The following is a 22827-nucleotide window of genomic DNA, read 5'->3' on the forward strand; positions in this document are numbered from 1 at the left end:
TCTTGAAAAAAGATTTAACAGATTATATAGTAAATACTGAAGAAATAATTTAAAGTTTCATGTTTATTTGGTCAGTAAAGAATTCAAAAGAATAATTGCTGAGTATGAATAAAAATCTTCATATACCTTGATATGTATCACATTTTAATTCTGAATACTTTCTTCATTCAATTTAAAATTATCCCACTATCTTTTAAAAAGAGGACAACGTAAGGTAGGAAAGGTACTTGCCCCAAGTTCTTCAGGGGAACAAACAAAAACCCATGTTGGAAAACAATGCAGTAGTACACAAACAGAATAGGATTTCAACATACACTAGTTTACACAGAAGAAATTTTCTTTGTGTTTCTTCTCAAGAGTGCTACTTGGTATAATAGTCTTTTGTAGCTCACAGCTATTATAAATATTATGAGATGTTAATTACTAATGTTAGGAGCATCCCTTCTCCATATCATATAATAACCACAAAATGTTCTTTACCCTTCAAAGGTCAAAATACCTTAGCATAGTTCTGGATAGATAGTTAAGGAAAAAAAAAAAATCTTCTCCATAAGATTACCTTTACTAATTAAGAACTGAACTGTGCAGACATGACCAGCTCTGGCAGCTTTCATTAAGGAGTTCTTCCACCTTCAGATTCATGTTCCTGTTTTAAAACAAAACAAGAAACAAAAAAACCTCACTGTTGTGTAACTCATATTTAATTGCAAGGGAATACTTTTCAATAAAAAAAAAAAGGAAAAGTAAACTTAATTCTCAACCCAAGCATATTAAATATCATGTAATGAGCAAATTAAGAAAATATACTTTCAATTAAAAAAAAAAGATCTGCACTTTATTGTAATAATCTGAAACCTAAAGTAGGAGATTAGTAGCACACACCTGTACTTCTAGTTACCAGAAGTTGCAGCAATAGATACAAGCCTGGCATGCTGGCACCCAGGCTTCAGAAGAGCATTGAAATGACACTTCATCTAATTCAAGCTGGGAAATGTCCTTTCTCTATAAAAATGATTGTAGAACTCAAACATGGGATAGTCAATCTGCTCCCCCTTTTTAATGGTGAGATCCTGCTACAATATCTCAGACTCACATAGAACAGTGATCCTCCCACTTCAGTCTTCTGAATGATAGGATTACAATCTATATGACCATTTTCTGAAAGAGTCTCATATAGCATAGGTTAGCCTCAAAACTCACTGTCATATACTCCCAGTTCCATTTGAACTCCCAGTCTCCTGAGTACTACGGTGAGACTAAATCTTCCCTCTACACAGATACTTCACACCTTCCAAGCACTCAGACAACTCCTACAATTTCAATTATATAGCTCTTCTGTCCAGGCCTCCCTTTCCAAACCCCATCCAGCCAATGAACTAGTATCTCAAATGACTAGTTACATCTTTTGACCTTTATCACTCTCTGTACATTCCCTGTGACCTCTCTTAATACACTGCACTGAATGCACTTACAATCCATTTTACCCTCTTTACTACTTTAAGTACTACCCACAGGATAAAATTATTAAATACTTATGTTTAACACTTTAATTAATAATGCTCAAAACATAGTAGGCAATTTCCCCCCCAACCTAAAAAGAAATGCTTCTAAACCACATTTACCTTAAATAAACAACTAAGGAAGGAAAACTTAATTTGTAATACCATCTCTAAGCAGAAAACATTTCTTTGTAAGGGCATGGGATTAGTGAACTGAATATTACAAAAATAAGAAAAACTAAATAATGTAAAAACAAACAAACAAAACAAAACAACAACAACAACAAAACCAAACCTGACTATGTGACTTTAAATAAAAGGAGAAAAAAAAAACCCACCAACAAAGTGAGAAGATATGCCTTTGATTTAATTATTAATTTTCTGCCTTTGTTTGCAGAGGCAGGGTCTCACCATGGAGTCCAGGAAGGCCTTGGGACTCTGGACTCAAGCAGCCTAGGGTGGCCTTAAACTCTTAGGCACCTTTCTGTCTCAGCCTCCTAGGTGCACAAGCGTGTGCTAAAATGCATAATTCATCTTCTAAATAAAGATTTATGTGATACAGCTTACCAGATCTGCACCTGCCTGAAGTAAGACATCCGCTACATCCGTATGGCCATTTTCACAGGCGTATGTTAAAGCTGTATCTCCTGTTGCTGTTGTGGCATGGACATTAGCTCCTGTAACAGTTAAAAATAATCACTGTTAAAACCATTTTATAAAATCAACATAAACCTGTTTCTTCAAGATAGCCCACATCTCCTAAATCAGACAAAATATCCATATCCATTTCTAGAATGAGTACATTGACAACATCTTTAAAAGAGGGACAAATCTGCAAGAACTGCTCATGCTCAGGACGTAAAGGTAACTACCATCAAGCCTGACTACCCAAGTTCAGTCCCCAGGACCACATGGTAGAAAGAGAGAACGGACTTCTACAAGTTGTCCTCTGCCTGTGAACACATGCACTGTGGCATGTTTGGATGCACACATACACAAATTTTTGAAAGAAAAATATATGAATAAATGTACTTGAAGTTAAAATTGCATATATTTACTGTGACAGCTAAATTATTCAGAACACACACCAAGTATATCCTATCTTTTCACCACATATTTTGTGTGCCATAACATAAAAAATACTTGTACTGTGATCCTTTTATCATGCAATATATTCCCAAATGCAAAAAGGCATACCTGCAGCTAGTAAGTATTTAACTAACTCCAGGTGGCCTTCTTGAGCAGCTTCCATAAGAGGGGTAGAACACCCAAGTTCTATGTCAGCTCCAGCCTTAATCAGAAAGTCTGCCACTTCCAGAAAGCCTCCACAGCAAGCCAGGGTCAAGGCAGTTTCTTGAGTTTCTTCTGTCTGTGCATTGATATTTGCTCCTAAAAGAAAGATTCTACTTAAAGAAAGTTCAGGAATTTATTCAGACACAAACAAAACACAACTGTTTTCTAATGAACTATATCTAAAGTGAATAGAAGTATCTCTTCCCTATTCTTGGCAGTCAAAAGTAAATGGGAAAAAAACACACATTCATAAGTAGGTATCTACTATATGTAGGTAGAGTGTTTAAAAAGAAGGTACTAGTTATGATTAAAAGGAGTCATAAAATCACCTAATTCCCGACTATAAAGATTCAAAATGGAGGATAAATATACTAATGACATTAGCTAACATTTAATAAGCTGTTACTATTTCCCAGGCAGTATTAACAGTCCAGACTGTTTAGGTACATTTATGAACTTAATTAGAATTTAAGGGAGGGGCAATGCTGGAGAACGAACCATCCATGGCCTACCAGATTAGGTGATTGTGTGGTGCTGGATAGAGATCAAACCCAAGTCCTTGGGAACACTGAGTAAATACCCTACCACTGAGCATCATAATTCAAAGGCCTTATGTTGTATTATTTTCAGCACCATTTTACATAAAGCTGAACAAGCCGAGGCTAATTCATTTAATTCACTTGCCCTAGCAACATTACCACCATTACTATTACCTTCACCATGGCTGATTGACCATTGCAGTAGCTTCCACCCCTCCCTCCCACTAGAAACAAAACTGTCATGCAGTGTATATGGTTCACATTTCAAAAAGTCTGCCAGGCTGTGGTGGCACACACCTTTAATTGTAGCACTTTGGAGGCAGAGGCAGTTGGATCTTTGTGAGTGCAAGGACAGCCTGGTCTACAAAGCTAGTTCCAGGACAGACAGAACCACACACAGGGAGACCCTGTCTCAAAAAAAACAAAACAACAAAACAAAACAAAACAAAACAAAACAACAAAAAACCTACTTCAAAACCTGTACGTTTAAAGTTCCAGTCAATAGAACCTCTACATAAAAAAAAGTAAATGTGCCACTTGTGTTAAATTTGTTAAACAAAATAACACTATAAATGTAATGGGAGATTATTATCTAAATGTAGATATTTAAACTACTATATCATTTCACCTTTTCCAGAAATTCCTTCTGTTCTGGCCAGAGCTCAACAGTTTCTGATGTATATGCAGCTACTTTTGTTGGTCTCGAGTGCTCTTTTGTTTTCCTCCAACAGTGTCTCCACGTGTAGGACTGATGGCCTCAGCCTCCTAAGCACTGTGATTACAAGTGTCTAGTCCCTACTTGGCCTGCTGCATACTTTCAAGCTAAGTTTCACAGAAGTGTTTCCCATGTTGTTCCATTATACACTTATATTCACGAGTAAATGTTCTAACTCCAAAGAATTCCCTCACTGGATACGGCTTGGAGAATTTGTGGTACCTCACATTCCCTCATGACAAATATTGACATGAATCTTGACTTTGTTTTTGTTTGTTGTTTTATTTTCTCACAGAATATGACTTTAAAAGTACTACATTGAAGAAAATTCTACTGAGCCATTTTACAGCAGACAACGTAGAAGTTTGGGAGCAACAGCTCCGTGTAAACATACTGAGGAGGTGATGTGCTGAAATTCAGCCTTAACAAAGACTTCTGTTCTACCAATTTATGGTTTAGTATTTACTACAAGTGCTTACCTTGGCCTAGAAGTAATGCCACCATTTCTTCATGTCCTTCACGGGCTGCTTCCATCAAAGGTGTATAGCCTTCATCATTGACCTCTTCCAGGCTAGCTCCTCTTTCAATAAGTAAGGCTGCAAGTTCCACATGTCCCCCACATGCAGCCAAAGTCAATGGTGACTCAAATGAATCAGCTGGCATGTTCACTTGAGCACCACTGTCCAGAAGCAACCTAGCTACTTCAACATGGCCATCCTATTCACAAGCAATTAAAAAAATTCAATCAGCACCATAAAAACTTAAAAACAAAAACAAAACTTCCCAATTACCACATGATGACAGTTGCTGACCTTTACTCAGAAGAATAAATATACACTTGACAGCTTGGTAAAGCATGCCATGTGTTGCCCGTACTCTTTATTCTACAGAAGTTTGAGGATTTAAAGCAAAGAGATGAAAAATACGCTCTCTAATCAAGAAGCTTATCAGCCACCAAAAGAGAAGTGGAAGGAAAAGAACGGGAGACAAACCTAAGGCCTCAGAGAATCAGCAGAGCATGGTAGACATGTGACTGACAAGTGACAAAGCTCAGGTACTGAGAAAGCAAATTTTTCTAACATCTTAAGAGTGAGCAAACTTTTGATCTAGCAGGAAACTAGATGCCATGGAGAAAAAGACTCCTGTGTTAAAGGAACAAAATGAATACATGTTTTCTTTGTTGTTCGTGTAAGCCCCAGTGAAAAGACAAAGACAGGAGCTATCTTATTACTGCAACTACTCAACAATCTCCATTCTGTCTTCCTTTCAAGGAATAGTTTCTTTTAACCCTTCATGTACTTCCCCCACACATACTGCACCTTGCTCTGAGTGTCTTATGTTCATGGTTACATTGTTATTTCTGCCGTTTTGAAATGCTTCCCCATTAAGTCAAATCAAAGTCCAATTAAGAGCTTCAACATTTTAGCAAGACCTCCTAAGTGCCTGGCCTCTATTCATATGGCTTTTATTTACATCTAACCATCCATCTACCCATCTATTTATTATTTATTGAAACTAAGTATTGTGATTAAAGGTCGATCTGTCTATCTACCTACCTATCAATCAATCAATCAATCAAGTCAATCAATCATTTATTTATTTAGACTGAGTACTGGGGTCTGGGTATAGATCTCCATGCCCAGCTATTTGCATTTATTTATAACATTTCTAATGCACATGGGTTAGGTCTATCGAATATTCCTCCTTAATTTATCTGTCTAAATACAGGTTATTTTCATAGTACAAGGTAGCAACAGTGACTAAATTTCCTTTATCAGAGAGATTGCTGAATTGGTCAACACCACTGCTATTCAAGGATCTCATTTAATCCTCATGAGAACACCAGAACAAACAAACAAACAAAAATCATTTTACAGACAAGGAACTCAAAAGCTCCAAAGAAATGTATACACGTTCAAAGAGAAACTTTTAGTAAAACAAACACAGGGATGATAATAAAGAAAGCAATATATATTCAAGTAGTAAATGATGATCATCTCCCATTTCTCATAAATCTTTCCTAGTTTTTTCAGATACCTCCCTTTTTGTAGAATATAAATTTAAAAAACAAAAGCTTAAGAGTACTAATATAATTTTCAAGAACAAACTCTAAAATACAATTCTTTTTTATATTTTGCTTTTATAGATTTTTGTATGTTGTGTGTCTATCTGAGTGCTTTCTCGGCTTTTAAGTGTACCACTTGCAGGCAGATACCCAGAGGCCAGAAAAAAAGGGTCAGATCCCCTTGGAGCTATAGTCACAAGCAGTGGCAAACTCTACTATGTGAGTGCTGGGACCAAGTGCACAGCATGTGTAAGTGCACATGCACACACACACATTTGATATTTTTGAGACAGGGTCTCTCTACATAGCCTGGCTGTCCTGAAACTCATGGAGACCCATTGTCTCTGCCTCCCTAGTGCTGAGATTAAAGGCATGCATTTATTATCTTGTCTGGCAGCTCCTTATATTTTGACAGGGTCTTGCTATGTAGCTATGGTTGAGCCAGTACTCACTATGTAACGTAACTTTGCCTCAAACTAATAGCAATCCTCCTATTTCAACCGCCCAAATGCTGGGATTACATGTGATCACCACCAAGTGCAGCTTAAAAATAATAGTTCAGCTAAGGTTCTGTTCTACAATAAAGTAAAGAAAAATAGAGCTTTTACATCCAAGGAAAAGGCTCTTTATTTTACAGTAGCTCTACTTCTCCCCACCTAGTATGGAAAATATATTTCGTATATTCATTCACCCATCTTACCATGCAAGCCTCCATTAGAGCGGTGTGCATTTCATCTGTTTTATGCTCTTGATCGGCGCCTGCTTCCAAAAGAAATCGCACCATCTCTAGATGTCCTAAATCAAAAGTGTATTGGATTACTTACATTTATTTTCAAAACTATTTTTAAAATCAGTGATATATAATTTTTGGTACATGTTGTAGAATATTTGATCACTGTGAACCCTGAGATTGCATTATTTACTGGAAAAACCTGTTTCTAGTCATGGTGTGGCTCAGCCCTAGCACACACCTTTAATCCAAGAACCTTCCTCTTGACTACTGTAAACAGGATTAAATAGTCAACCTCAGGTCAAGAGGCAGAGCAAGCAACCAGCTGACAGGAAGTGAACATAGGATTATGAAGAATAAAACACAGAAAGAGTCAGGAGGATGGATAGAGAGGTACACAGGAAGCAGAAGGGAATTTGAAGAGATTGGTTTTGAGACTATAGGAAAAGGAGAGGCTTCAGGGACTTCAGGGGAGGAGAAAGATCAGCTGGGTGCTTCCTCTGCCTCTCTGCGCTAGCAGGCTTTCACCCTAGCATCCGGTTTATTGGTCCTTATTGGTATGAGTCCTTATTGGTAAAATTGAATGATTGAAGTTTTGTTAAAAACAACAGGTGCAGGTAAACAAATACTGTTATGTAACTTTTTATGAACCTCATTCAGCACACTATACTTGATTTTTTTTTGTTTTGTTTTTAGATTTTTGTTATTTTTAACTATGTCTCTGGACATGTGGGTGCAGTGCCCATGGAAACCCAAAGAGGCCATCAGATCCCCTGGAGCTGAACTTGAGAGCTTCCATGTGGGTGCTTGCAAAATGAATTCAGGTCCTTTGAAAAAGTAGCCATCTCATTGCCCCCCCCCATTTATTTTCAAGAGCTCGTAGCCCAGGATGAAAATCATTCAAGCTATTCCATCTATGAGTTCAAGTACTTAAAATGACAATAATCAACACACAAACTTTTTAGGAGGAATTGTAAACCACATATATGAAAATATTCTTAAAACATCATTTAATTTATATGCATTCCTTTACTTGGAGATAAAACATATGACAGAAACACAGTTTTAAATAAGCCTTATGTTTCAGTTCAGTAAGTTACTAAAAAGTAGAAGACCAATTATACTTAAATAGGACTTTGGATACTATATAAGAGAGCAATATGAAATGAGTTATAACCAATTTATAATCAACTGGAATTGGACGAGAAGATAAAGTATAGTCCTAGATGGAGAACTCAAACAAGACTTAGTAAGTACAGCATTGACTACACCTTGGTTTCCCTTCAAGTATCTGCAACAATGCTCAATTTGTCTGACTTCTAGACCTTTTCCATATTGTTGTCAAACTAACTCCCAGGAAATCCCACTAGAAACAGAAGAAGGTAACAGAGTTAATTCACTCCTTTAAGTATTCAAGATGTACTCCATTAGCTTAATTCTCTAACTAGCTTCTAATTAAAGTTTGCAAGCCCAACCTTAGATACCACCTCTAGAAAGCAGAGCAGACAAAGGGTGAAAGACCAGAGTTGTCACATGTAGTCTCATCACAAAGCTCTCTGGTAAGCTGGGAAAAGTAATGTAATGGAACCAGTTTTGTGGTCAAAGTGTTTGTAAAAAGTATATAAGGCCATCCAATAAAAACTTTCCAAAAGCCGGGCGGTGGTGGCGCACGCCTTTAATCCCAGCACTCGGGAGGCAGAGCCAGGCGGATCTCTGTGAGTTCGAGGCCAGCCTGGTCTCCAAAGCGAGTTCCAGGAAAGGCGCAAAGCTACACAGAGAAACCCTGTCCGAAGGAAAAAAAAAAAAAAAAAAAAAAAAAAAAAAACACGAAAGAAAAAAACAAAACAAAACTTTCCAAAGCTTAACTCCACCAGTGCTTAATAAAGACCAGCCCCTGTGCCTAATTGTCAAACAGGCACAGAGAAGTTAACTGACTTCAACTGTGTTCTTTCAACTTGAAAATCTGCTAACATCAGACACTCAAAATTAAACAACTTAAAATTTTAGCTATTTATATGTCTAAGTATTATTGTCTCATACTTTTAAAGAAAATCAGTTCTAAAGACAATACAAGATCTTGACCACTCTTAAACATAGTAGAGCAAAGCAATGGCAAGGGAAAGGACTAGGCTGAGGAAAGACCAGAGTGGAAATTTTCAGCAGGCACTCATTTACAAACTTAAGCAAATGAGGAGCCAACCTGAGGGTGAGTGCCTCCTTAAATTTTATATCTGCACTTACAAAACCTTTTTCTTAATATCTCAGATCAATACTGAACAGTGTTTTATGAACTAAATGTGGCCTGGGTATAGATACAGACACAAAGTTGCATGGCTTATTTTTTAAGTTCCTTTAAAGTTAAAAACAAAGAAGAAAAAAACAAAAACAAAAACATCTGTCATACCCTTGGATATGAAAAATATGACTCTCTGGCTCTTTTAAAAAATCTCTACTACTGATTACATATAGGTGAGCATATCTGGCCCACCTAAGAGTCCGAATTCTGAGCCAGGCGTGGTGGTGTATGCCTTTAATCCCAGCACAGGGAGGCAGAGCTCTCTCAGTTCAGCACCACCTTGGACTACAAAATGAGTTCCAGGACAACCAGAGTTGTTAAAAGGAGAAACCCTGCCTCAAAAAAAAAAAAAAAAAAAAAACCAAAAAAAAAAACCGACTGGTTGGCATTTAATTATCATGTACCTTCTCACAAGGTAAAGCATTTCCAATATGCCAAACCATCATAAAGTGTGATCACATTAAAATTATAAGCTTCCTCTGATAAGACTGTCAATTTTATTGACAATATTTACAATTTTGAGACTATACAGTATTAATTTTTAAAACTTTAAACAAACTTATTTACATTTAATGACACTATATACTATTATGTTTTATTTTGTTGTTAATTTAAAATTGATTTTAATTTCATTACTTTATTTCAAGAACAATTTATACTATACCTTTATAACAAGCTAATGTAAGGGCACTCTCTTTAAATTCATTGGAATGCGTATTGATGCCAGCTCCATTTTCTAGCAGCAATCTGGCTACTTCCACGTGTCCAGCACTCCCAGCTTCCATAAGAGGAGTATGACCATTTTCATTATGGTCCTCAATACTAGCACCGGATTCCAAGAGCACCTTTACAACATCTACATAGCCTCCAGCACAAGCGTAAGTAAGGGCTGTGTTGCCTATTTAGGTAAGAAAACAAAGAAAAGACATTAGCATCACTCACATGCACACAAACACAAATGAATGTACATCTCAACCCAATGAGATGCTTCAGTGCATAAATGGACATATCAAGTCAGATGATCTGAGTTTGATCCCTGGGGCCTATATGGAGGAAGGGAGAACTGACTCCAGCAAGATGTCTTTTGATTTCCCTAAGTGCACCATGGCACGTATGTGCATGCACACACACATAAATAAAAATAAATGTAAAACTTTTTTAAAAAATGAAATGTCAAATTTACGTTTAAGAAGCTGAAATAGAAAACTATGTCCATAATAAATATTTAGTAATAGACACACATAATTGTAGTACTTAACTGCACTTTCTGAAATCAACTTCATGTCCTCCCTTTTTATTTAAGAACAGTATTGTCCTGTGCCTGGTGGCACGGGTTATCATCTCAACTACTAGAAGGTTAAAGCAAAAGGATTAGAAATTCAAGCCCAGCCTGTGCTCCAGAGCGAGTGTAAACAATTTCTTATGAGTCTGCCTTAAAATACAAAGCCGGGCGGTGGTGGCGTACGCCTTTAATCCCAACACTCGGGAGGCAGAGCCAGGTGGATCTCTGTGAGTTCGAGGCCAGCCTGGTCTACAGAGCAAGTTCCAGGAAAGGCGCAAAGCTACACAGGGAAACCCTGTCTCGAAAAAACCAAAAAAAATAAAAAATAAAAAAATAAAAAAATAAAATAATAAAAAAAACAAAGTAAATCTTAGCTCATTTGGGAAATGCTTGTCTAGCATGTGCAAGATTCTGGAGTCAATCACTTATACTGCCAAACAACAACAAAAATACATGTCAGATTATAGAAAAATCAGATACACTTATCAAGACTAGAGAATTAAGATTGGACAGGGAAGCCACACCCAGGACATATCAACAAAATGGCTATCCAAACAAGACCTGAACAATAATTTCTATAGACATATTAACATCAAAAGAAGAAATCTCACAGAGTCCCAGTTCTAGAAAAAGAACTACAGGCAAATAATGACTGCTAGTAGGAGGAGATTCAGTGTTTCCCAGACATAAGCCCCCCATAATTAATCATCTAATAACAAGTGACCAGCCCTAAAAATCATATACACACAACCCACACAAAAAGGACTCAGTAGGCCGTGTGTGTGTGTGTGTGTGTGTGTGTGTGTGTGTGTGTGTGTGTGTGTAACAACAAATAGTAAAGAGGCCTGCAATTTGAGAGGGAATGACGGGTTGGGGATGAATGGAGGGACATGGGAGGGTTTGAAAGAAAAATGGGAGGTGATGGAGGAAGACAGGGGAACATGGAAGTAACGTATTTATACTTTAATCTAAAAAAAAAAAACTTTGAAGAACTGTAAATGAACTGTGCAATTCTTTCATGAACGTTTTCCTTCACAAATGAGATAAGTTATAGTTAGCTTTAATACAAAAATGTTTCATAAAGAATTATTTTTAATAAATGTCATCATACATTATACCCCAAACCTATCATATATAACCCACATACTAATTGACCAATGTCAAATAATTGAAAATAGATTCATATTTTTGTTCTTGGAACATGTTATGCAGTTCCACTGTCCTCAATATACAGCAATCCTCCTGACTCAGCCTCCCAAAGGCAGGAATTGCAGGTATGAGCCAAGACAATGAGCAAAAGGATCCCTTCTTGGTGATTAAAAACTTCCTATGTTAAAAGAAAACCTAACTTGATAAATTTTTTTATATAGACTTCTTTTTAAAACACAATTACATTTGATTTTTTTTTTTAATCTGAAGAAAACTTACAAAATACAATACAATGTTAGACCCAGATCTGACCCTACCTCCAAAAAAAAGAAATCAGTTTAGGCTAAACTAATGCCCCATTGGACATGTTTTCATAATTCTTTTTCCTGGGCCACAATTTAGCAAAATTAGAGGATCATGGTCTAGTCCTTGTTGCCCATCCAGTTCTTCCTACATCTTGCATTAATAGTGAAAAGGAAGCCAGGGTTTGAGAAGTGTAAGCCATACTTCTCCACATCCACAGGGTAGTCTTTCAAACTGAGTGCTTAACATACTAAAAAAGAAGCCAAGAATGTCTCATAAACCTAACAGGAAACATTCTTTTAAATATTATTTTAAACCTCATAGAGACTTGGGCAAATATGTAGCACTTAAGTGTTGTGGAATAGTATTTTAAGATGTTTTACATTTGTTTTTGCTGTAGAACATTGTTTTAATGATGCAAAGATGTGTTGCATTCTTTTATGTTACATTTGTTTAACTCTGAAGCTATGTCTAAAACACCTGATTGGTCTAATAACGAGATGAATGGCCAATGGCTGAGCAGAGAAAGAATAGGTGGGGCTGGCATGCAGAGAGAATAAATAGGAGGAGAAATCTGTGAAGGGAGATGGAGAGCCAGAAAAGGAGGAGAGGAGAACTCCAGGGGGCTGCCATCCAGCTACACAGCAAGCTATGGAGTAATAAGTAAAGAAAGGTATACAAGAAACAGAGAAAGATAAAAGCCCAGAGGTACAAGGTAGATGGGATAATTTAAGAAAAGCTGGCTAGATTGATTCAGGGGGAGGGGCTTGGACCTGCCTCAACTGAATGTACCAGGCTCTACTGACTCCCCAGGGAGGGAGGTCTTACTTTTTTGGAGAATGGAATGGAGGTTGAGTTGGGGGGGGAAAGACTGGAGGGGGAAGGGCGGGAGGAGGGAAGAGAGGGGGAACTGTGGTTGGTATGTAAAATTAATAGAGAATTTCTTAATAAAGAAAAAAAAATAAAGCTGGCTAGAAATAAGCCATGCTAAGGCCAGGCACTCATAAGAAATAGTAAGTCTGCATGTGTTTTATTTTGGAGCTGGGTGGTGGGCCCCCAAAAGAACAAAGAGTTCAGAGGAAAAAACAACAAACTACACTTAAGTGAATACCTTCATGAGAAACAATTATTAAAACGGAAGCTACTAGCTAATGAAACTGAAAAGGAAGCATGTATAACCTGTTGAAGACTGTGCATTGACATCTGCTTTGTGAGCTAGCAGCAATTTCACGATTTTGACATGTCCTCCATTAGCAGCAGCCATTAAAGGGGTAATGTCACCTTTGATTCCCCTGTCTTCCACATTTGCATGCATTGCCAACAAAACCTGGAGAAAGAAGAAAATAGTTTATAGAGTATTAAGAAAGTACTCTGAAAGTTTTTAATATATTTATTTATATAAAACCTCCATACTCATAAGATTCCTAAGAATCAAAAACTATACAAGCTGTATGCTACAAGTCTATATTAAAATTAGTTCAATAGGCAAAAGAGTTTATTCTTTTCCTAATAAATGGTAGTTTTAAAGGCTTATTTCTATAACACAAACCTGTGCAAGCTCATAGTATCCAGCAGAACAAGCTAAACAAAGGAGGCTCTCCCCTTCCTCGGTATGTTCATTTACACTTCGACCTTCAATGAGTAATTTCCGCACAGCATTTACATCTCCTTCTGAACAGGCCTCTGCCAAACTGCGGCTATGGCAAGAAGAACAGAGTCATCTCAGAGGATGATATAAAAATCTGCATCATGTAAGTATTGTTTTTATGTCATTCTAAATTAAAATTAACCAGTATTTTAAAATGTTTTCAGATATGTACAACTAATTCACAGTAAATAGTGAAATTATAAAAATTCAAACATGAATGTAATAGATTAAGCTTTTGTTCAATTGCTAGAAATTCTATGACATTAAGAAAATATAAAATGGGTAAGACACCTACTAATTATGAAAGCCTATCTGAGTTCTTCCATCAAGTAAAAGAATATCAGACACAAGATGGGAGCATGTAATGTTAACAACAGAGTAACTGGTGTCCATCCTGCCCTTCTACCTTGTTCAGACAAGGTGTTGTTCCTATCTGTAAGACAGGATAGTCTCTTGTCTCCACCACTTCCTGTGTCCAGGGTGCTCATACTCATATCCTCATCCTTACTCAGCAACAACTTTACCCACTATGCCATCTCCCCACATAGCTTTATTTTCAATCAGAGGAAGAAGGAAGAAGTCAGTAAGGACTAAAACTGTAACATAGTAATGATACTTCTTCAGATGCTCTGTTCACACTCCAGACTTTATATATAAAAATATGACTTTCGTTATATAGCACCAGAAAAATCTAAAATATTACTTATAATACATCGAATCCTTATTAATACTAAAATCATATATATAAGAACTATGAGAGACAAAAAATAAAGTCTCTTGGCCTAACATTCACATTTTGTAAACAAGATTTATGATTTTTTTAAAACTTCAGGAAACAAAATTCTCATCTTCTAAACCATACATATGAACTGAAAAAAAATACAATTGATAGAATAGCACTGACTTCTTTGTCACTAATACAAAAGAAAAAAGAAAAGCAACATAAATAAGTGAAAGGGTTATTTTCTGAGTTTTAAGCCATGGGTTGCTGGGAACTCAACTGGAGGGGTTGGGGGAGAGGCAGCAAGCTGTCTTAACAAGGAGCTACCACTCCAGTCCTCAACGGCTTTCACCATTGGTCCTAAGACAATGGTGTTCACTTCATCTTCTTGAGCTTCATTAAGCTATTCATCTCCCAGTTTGCTTATACAACTGACATTAAGAAAAAAAAACTACAACTTAAAAGGTTCGCTTTTTTATGTACAAAAAAGGTACTGTGTTAAGTGGCACTTAGTATGAGGCACAAAAAAGGTACATAAACATCAACTATTTCACTCTCAGGAAAACCTGTTATACTACTCACAACACAAAAGCACTCACTTGTCCGACTGCCCTGCATTTGCTGTGCTTTCAGCTCTCATTCGTGTAAGTGCAGCAGCAGCTTCATCCAACGCACAGCTGACAGACGATGTCAACCTCCGGAGCACTTCAGGGTCTGCAAAGGCTTTACCATCGGCCGTGGATAACTTGCCTATTCCTATTGTATTATTTTCACACCAATATGTCAATACCCAAAAGGAAAACAAAGCAAAACTCGGGTTACTAAAATCTGCATGTTAACATGAGCTTCATATACTATAATAGCCATATCTGTCTATAATCTTGAGGTAAATTACTCTTCTCGAATCTAAAAACTTTATCCACACCATATGGTCCCTGGATTCATGATCTGACATGCTATGGTGTCAGATGTGGGTCTTTAGCCTATGCTGGACAGATAGGAGACTTCTCTGAAACATGTCCTGTCTTTGGAAGAAGAACCTATGTTCAGAGGTTATTGAGCTGTAGGTATTGAGTCATAAGCTATTTAGTCACTTTTATCACCACAGGCAGAAAGACTTCCAAAAATAAAGTCAATATACAGCAAAACAAAGAAAAAGAATTCTAGAAAAATTATTTTTGACTCACTGACACCACAAGTGTCAGCAACATCACTCTATTTTTGGTAAATGTCTACTTTTGTTTTAAGAAAATGGATGAGTAGAATACAGACTGTATAAAAAAAAAATACAGACTACATATAACTACCTCTTAAAAATTCACTACATATACTTACCATATGTACTTAGAATCATCTAATATTATTCAGAATAGCAAAAGAAATACAAAAGTAAAAAAAGTAAACATCTGAATGAATATAAGTTACTTTTCCATATATTTCTAATAAAGCAAGCTTACCATGATTAATATTCATTATTAATTTATTCCAGATTATCCATCTGCATCACCTGTGGTGCTTATTAAAGACATGGGTGCTGGGATTGGAAAGATGGCTCAGTGATAAAGAGCACCTGATACTTTTCCAGGACATGATTTTGTTACCAGTTATCAGGCAGCAGCTCACGAACACCTGTAACTCCAGCTTTAGGGAATCTGACACCCTCTTCTGACCTCTATGGGACTTGCACTCATGTGCAACACACACATACACATACAGTATCTCAAGTCCAAAGATATTTCAGACAATTCAGACAGAAACTAAAATTTAGCAAGGAAACGCTATTATAAACTGTAGAACTAATTGAGATCAAAGATCATGCACTTGTAATAATAAACATTTCTGTAAAATAACAGTATTTTATAAAAGTGGGAAAGGCACAATACTTACATAGTCTTATCAAAGTTTATACTTGCTAGCTTTTCTGTCAAAAACTTCTATCAACTATTGTATTGTATAAAACTAAAGGTAAATTTGAGAAGCAACTATGATTTCACCAGTAAGAAGAAATTCTCAGTGACCAAAATTCATTTCTGCTAATCAAGATGTCCAAATGATAAAGGCTGTCGTGGTCTGATTGTTAACATTCAGACCCGCCCTTGGCCCTCCCAGTGTCCTGACAACATCATCCTATGTAAAGTGCCTTTAAAAAAAAAAAACAAAAACCCTCCCTCTTCTCTCCTCTCTCCCCTTCCCCCTTTAATAACAAAACTCTCCACATGAGTGCCATGGCATGGTGTAAGTGACTTTCCACCGTGGCCCCCCTTGGACACAGCCAACCATGTCTGCATGGTGTCTTCCTCACCCGCCGTGGGGCACGTTGGCTCAAACCCACCAATGCCACCACATGCTGTTTTTTAAATACAACACTGCTAAGATCAAAACCTACTGTCCTACTGGTGTCATTAATGTTCAAAGTCAAATTGTAATCGGAAGTCTATTGGAGCACAATTGAGATCTATTTGGTGATTTCCAAATGAGAATTATCTATCATTTCTCAGGCTGTTGTCAACTCTATAACAAATTCTAGTCAGACAAGCAGAGAATGGTCATTACTTAAAATGTTAATTTTGATCTATGAACTTCTCATAGCTCCAAAGTTCCTTTCTTTTGATCTTTGTTCAGCCTCAGCCACCTGCAGGTTAGACTGCTAGGATTGCAGGGACCCACCACCATGTATGCCCAAAGAAGCAATTTTAGTGGACAATCAGGATGCAACAAAAACATTAATACAAAATAAATAGTCCATGGTAGATTATGGTGATCTTATGTCGAGTAGCAATAACAGCAATAACCAAAAAGAGAAAGAGTATAGTGTAACCAGATTAATCTTTCCAACTTCAGACATTTAATCACAGGACATATTACAACATCTAGGTTTCATTTGAAGATAAGGGTAAATCATTTTTTTTCTCCCTTTCCTTTTGAAACTTAATAAAAATAAGCAGAATGCAATTTAGGAATTCCACCCTTGATAAAACTAAAATACCTCTTTAAATCTAAGGTTCTATTGGGAAGGTAAACAGAATAGACTAGGCAGAAACAGCTATCAAAGAGAAACAAGGTGATCATAAAGTAAGGACTTGAGAATTAGATAAAGAAACGAGTGTAAGGCTTTGGTCACTAGCTGAACCTAATCAATTAAATACAAGTCTCCATATACTCTCTAAAATCAAACAGGATAGATCCTCAACTTGGCACCAAGGAACAGGGGCGACAGAAAGGAGGAGTACTGAATGGATGTTGAGAAGGTGAACACCAACATGCTGCATACTCAATCCTCAGCTTCCTTCCTTTCTGCTCCTAAGAGACAGAGTGCTAGAAGCCAGGCTTGTTATTCACAAGACTAAAACTTGCAGACATGTCTCTCAAGAAATTCAACAGATTTGAGAGGAAAGACCTACATAGTAATATGTTAGGTAATCCCAAAGAAATAAAAACTTCTGTATGTAATCACAGGTAGGGAAACTAAAATGTTCCTAACAAATTAGATAGCACTGGCATACTTATATTATTCTTCAGTCATTTTATTTATTGTAACGTGTATTTGTAAGTGTTCTACTGCATGCATTGTGTATCAAATGCATGCATGATGACAAGAGGTCAGAAAATAGGGTCAGGTCCCCTGGAACAGGAATTAACAGTGGTTGTGAGGCATTTCTTAGGTGCTGGGAACTAAACCCTGGTCATATCCAACAGCAACAGGTGCTCTTGGTCACTGACTCCACTTTTACAGTCCCTATTTACGCACCTCTTAAGACTTCACTTAGGATGAAATTTACTGTCACTGTGAAGTTAAAGTATATCAAACAGATTATCCTGGTGGGTCCAACCCAATCAAAAACTCAGGAAAAGCAGAGAGAATTCTTTGCCTGGGGATAACAAAGATAGGGAATTCAAGAAATAAAAGATTTTTATGTGCCCTTACTGGCTTAAAGATGGAGAGGAGCTGTGCATCAAAGAATGTGGAAGCAAGAGAAGACCCAACTGATTGTCCACAAAGAGCTTGGAAGTAAACCTTCCCCAACAGCAGATAGGTACAAACGTAACACAGGTGATTTCAGTTTACAAGATCTTAATGCAAGAGAATTCAGCCACACTATGTTCTAGTGTCTGATACACAAATCACAAGGCATTTGAGTGTTATTTCTTGTGGCTGTATAAAAAATAACTACGATGTAATAGGAAACCAGTGAATGCTTCACAGTGAAATATATCAGTTGGCAAAAGTAAAGAGATGTGTACACTTTCCAATTTAGCTTTTTATGTCATTGCTATTGGCTATAAACAGAACTCAGGGATCACCACAGTCAAAAACAATTTGATAATCTGGAAAGACAACTCAAGGCAATAAAAACAAAACCAATTTTCAAATGCCACCAAGTTCTGGGAAAGACTAGGAACTAGTGGTGCAGAAAATGAAACCATTCACAACTGCAACACCCAAGAGTAGAAGACAATAGGGCAGTAATTTCAAAAATCTGCAGGAAATTATTTTTAAACTAAACTTTAATGCATAAACTATTAAGCATGAACACAATAAGACATTTTCACATGAGAGCTCAGAAAATTTTGCCCCTCACAAGCAAAATGAGGGAAAAATAAAGCAAAACTATTAACAACAACAAAACCCTCACACATTCATACATCTTTCTTGAGAAGGTGTTCTAGGGCTAGAGAGATGGCTCAATAGTTAAAGAGCACTGGCTACTCTATCTAATCAAGCAAAACCTAGACTATGAAAAAACTCATCAATTCTCAAAACAGGGTATTTAGAGTCGTTAAAGGTAAATTTCTTTTTTTTCCCCTTTGACTGTCTTTATGGCCCCATTTTTAAAGGAATCCTTGAGATATATATGCAAGAAATCATAAATGAAATAACGAAGTTCATATCTATATTTAAAGACATGGGGATGTCAACAGAGTAGTAATGAATAAAAGATAAATAAAAAATAAAAAAGAGTAAGTCTACCCAGGTACTGATGCTTATTAAAGTTGAAAAATCACAATTGGAGTTTGTTATGCTATTTCAAGCTTTTGTGTGAAATTTTTTATTAGAAAAGAATGAATAAGGGAGAGAAATGAAAGAATGAGGAAGAAAAAATTATTTATATAATCCTCCAATTGAAATTATGTTCTTACAGAGAAAATAAAACAATTTGCTTTACTTATATAGGTATACAGCCTGTATTGCACACTGGGGGATTCGAAGCATTCAATTATTATCATAAAGTTGCTGCAAACTGCAACTGAGAACTAAATCACTGCTGCTAGGACAAAGAAGAACTACTGCAAGTTGCGGTTAGAATATTCCATTAATATATAACCTAGTTTCATGTGTGTTGTGTATTAAAGATAGCAATAGTTTATTCATTAGCAATAAATTCAGTCAACAACACTGTAATTAAACTTCAATGAATCTCACCTAATGTGTTTTTTCAAAGAAATAAAGGAGCACACACTACAGTAACAAGAGATATGGTGTGGATAATAAGGAAGACATGACTATCAAGAGCACAAGACATACATACCTGCAGCTTCTAGTAAAGCTTCCAGTCTAGCCTGTGTCTCTGGATCTACTGTCCTGAGGTCTGCACCGTCAGCAGTGCCTGATAAGAGCAACTTGGAAGCTGTTTCCAGCATTGGATTCTCCAAATCATCCTGGTCCAAAATGAAAGACTCCACCTAGAACAGAAAAAGAAGACAGGAAAGAGAAGAGGACAAAAACAAAATAAGATCAGAGGGAGAAAAATATATTTAACATAATTACCAATGATAAGTATAGTAGCAATTCTAAATAAATTCAAACAGCTAACACCCATTGCTTAAACTAACAGAAAATTAAAAGTTGAAGATTTTGAGAACTCATTCTTCAACTGCAATCTTTTTATTTACTGAAATCACATGCATTCTTTCCAGTTTTAATGTGTGCATAAGATACGCCTAAGCTTGTAAACATAAATCCTGGATCCTTCCCTCTACCAGCTCTTTAGGTAGTCGTTTTGAACACTTGGCTTTCCTTAGTTTTTGCACTTAGAATTTTAAAATTACAGTTAATGCTTAAAAGCTCAAATTTTTCATTACAACAAATACTGTCAATTAAAATGGCAGGTTCATTTTAAAAATCACTTTTGAGGATGTTTGTCAAAAATCCAAGTTTAATAGACATCGTTTGCCAGTTGTACTCTGCAGCAAAAAAATAGCATTTCATGTAAAAAAGTGGCTAAGTTTTCTTAGGTCTCAAAAATTTGTGAAAAGAGAGCTGGAGAGGTGACTCAGCAGTTAAAAGCATATATACTGCTTTTCCTGAGAATCCAAGTTCAGTTCCCAGTACCCAAGCTGGAGGATTTACAAACGCCTACAAACCCGTACTCATGTGCACATATCCACATATCCACACATACCTATAATTTCAAAAGACAATACATCTTTTAAAAACTAGTGAAAAGTGAGATCTGAAGTATTTTCTTTTTTTTTTCCGCCCTCTGTGTAGTTTTGCACCTTTCCTGGATCTTCTTCTGTAGACCAGACTGGCCTTGAACTCACAGATCCGCCTGCCTCTGCCTCCCAAGTGGTGGGATTAAAGGCGTGCGCCACCACTGCCTGGCCCTGAAGCATTTCCTTTAACTACAAGCATATAGCAATGAACAATACTTGTATACTTTGGTTCTACAACCTTAAGGATATGAAACATTTACTCACTACTGCTTTATACTACCAGTGAAAATGTCTACATATATACTACACATTAGAAACAACAAATGCCTTAGTATTATGAGGACAATAATTCTGACCTCCTGATACCCTGAAATGATCTCCTAGACCCCCAAAAGTTTATAGACCATATGTTTAGATACTCATTATAAATAAGAGTAAAATGAAAGAAATTTAAGGAAACTGAAACCTATCCACCACAGCTCGTTTTGTTGTTGATTTGAGAGTTTGGCTATGCTGCCCAATCCAGCATCAAAATCCTGAACTCAAGAGATCATACTGAGAAGTACTGGGAACCTAGGCAGACAAGACCACATCCAGCAAAAATCTTAAGGTGCTTCTACACAGCACTGCAAAAACTACAATAAAAAACCTAAAGTAATAGGAGGCTAGAGCTAGAGAGATGGCTTAGTAGGTTAAGTACACTAGATGCTCTTCAGAAAACCTGAGTTTGATTCCCAGTATCCACACAGTGGCTCACAAATGAATGGGGATCGGACATCTTCTTCTAGCCTCTGAAGGCATCAGGCATGCAAGTAGTCTACAGACATACACATAGGCAAAACACTCATACACATAAGATATAAAGAACATACACAAAGTAATAAATATCTAGAGCACAGCATGCTCAGGCCTAGTATCTAAAAGTACAAAAGTAAGAAAAACAGTCAACAGAAAAGCATTTTCATACTGACAGTGACATTTTTTTTTCCATCCTCAAATGTCATCACTTTAAAATGGCTGTCTCTCTGATGGGAGTATATGGACCCAAGTGCTGGTACTCTCGGAGGCCTAAGGCATCAGATCCCTTGGTGCTATAGTTACAGGTAGCTTTGAACAGCTTGATATGGGTGCTGGGAATGGAACTTAAGTCCTCTACAGGAGCAAGGAGACAGGGGGCTCTCTTAACCACTGAGCCATCTCTCCACCCCCCATTCCTTTCAGAGACAGTGTCTCACTGTGTATAGTCCAGCCTGCCTTGGCACTCACTGTGTAAACTAGGCTGGCCTTGAACTTCGAGATCCACCTACCTCTGCACCACCACACCCAGCTTACCACTGCTATTTTTAATCAGCACACACTTAGTGGTAAATTATACTTTAAAGTTTTTGTTTTCACACACACACACACACACACACACACACACACACACACACACACACACACACACATCACACAGTGCATGGGTGATCAACAGAGAAGTTGCAGGAATTCACTTCTCCTTTCAGCTTATGATCCCAGGGATCAAATTCAGGTCACTAGATTCAGTCGAAAGCACCTTTACGCTAGAGCCATCTCATCAGCCCATAAATGACACTTCTAATATTTCAAAGACAAATGAGCATAGAACACTCTGAAACTAATGTAATTGCCTAAATTTTTTCATAAAATTCTGAGGATATTAAATTCAAACAAATGTTAACATGCCAGGGCTATACCATTTCGTTTTTTTTTTTTTCTTTTTCGGTTTTTTTTTTTTTCTCAAGACATGGTTTCTCTGTGTAGCCTTGGCTGTCCTGAAACTCGCTCTGTAGACCAGGTTGGCCTCTAACTCAGAGAGCCACCTGCCTCCTGAGTGCTGGGATTACAATTCTGTTCGTAAAGGGGCAGCAAAGGCATGCTAAAGCGAGAGCAACACAGTCTAAGTGTTCAAGAGAAGGGACGTTACCGGGTAAAGTGCAACTTCTACTTTCGTAAGTGCATTTTTGGGTGTGTTATGATTCAGAAACGCCTTTGTGGGCTGGAGAGATGGCTCAGCCGTTAAAGGCTAGGCTCACAACCAAAAATATAAGAAACGCCTTTGCATTCTGTAACACGGTTCAAAAGATGATTCTTTCTAAAGAAAAGGCTGTGTCCAAGCAATGACAAAACAGCA

The 22827-nt window shown here is 37.0% G+C and overlaps 1 protein-coding gene across 1 annotated transcript in view; it reads right to left on the reverse strand.

Annotated features, from left to right (window-relative positions):
- The window catches only part of Ankrd17 (ankyrin repeat domain 17), a 135248-nt gene that overhangs the window by 56031 nt on the left and 56390 nt on the right, over positions 1-22827 (reverse strand). The window contains 11 exon segments of the mRNA XM_052735342.1: positions 560-616; positions 619-646; positions 2067-2176; positions 2697-2888; positions 4526-4763; positions 6812-6906; positions 9802-10035; positions 13051-13198; positions 13421-13568; positions 14840-14996; positions 19769-19922. Of these exon segments, the coding sequence (XP_052591302.1) occupies positions 560-616; positions 619-646; positions 2067-2176; positions 2697-2888; positions 4526-4763; positions 6812-6906; positions 9802-10035; positions 13051-13198; positions 13421-13568; positions 14840-14996; positions 19769-19922 (1561 nt within the window).

Source organism: Peromyscus californicus, unplaced genomic scaffold, assembly GCF_007827085.1.
Source record: "Peromyscus californicus insignis strain IS unplaced genomic scaffold, ASM782708v3 Scaffold_13__1_contigs__length_99412109, whole genome shotgun sequence".
NCBI classification, from domain to species: Eukaryota; Metazoa; Chordata; class Mammalia; order Rodentia; family Cricetidae; genus Peromyscus; species Peromyscus californicus.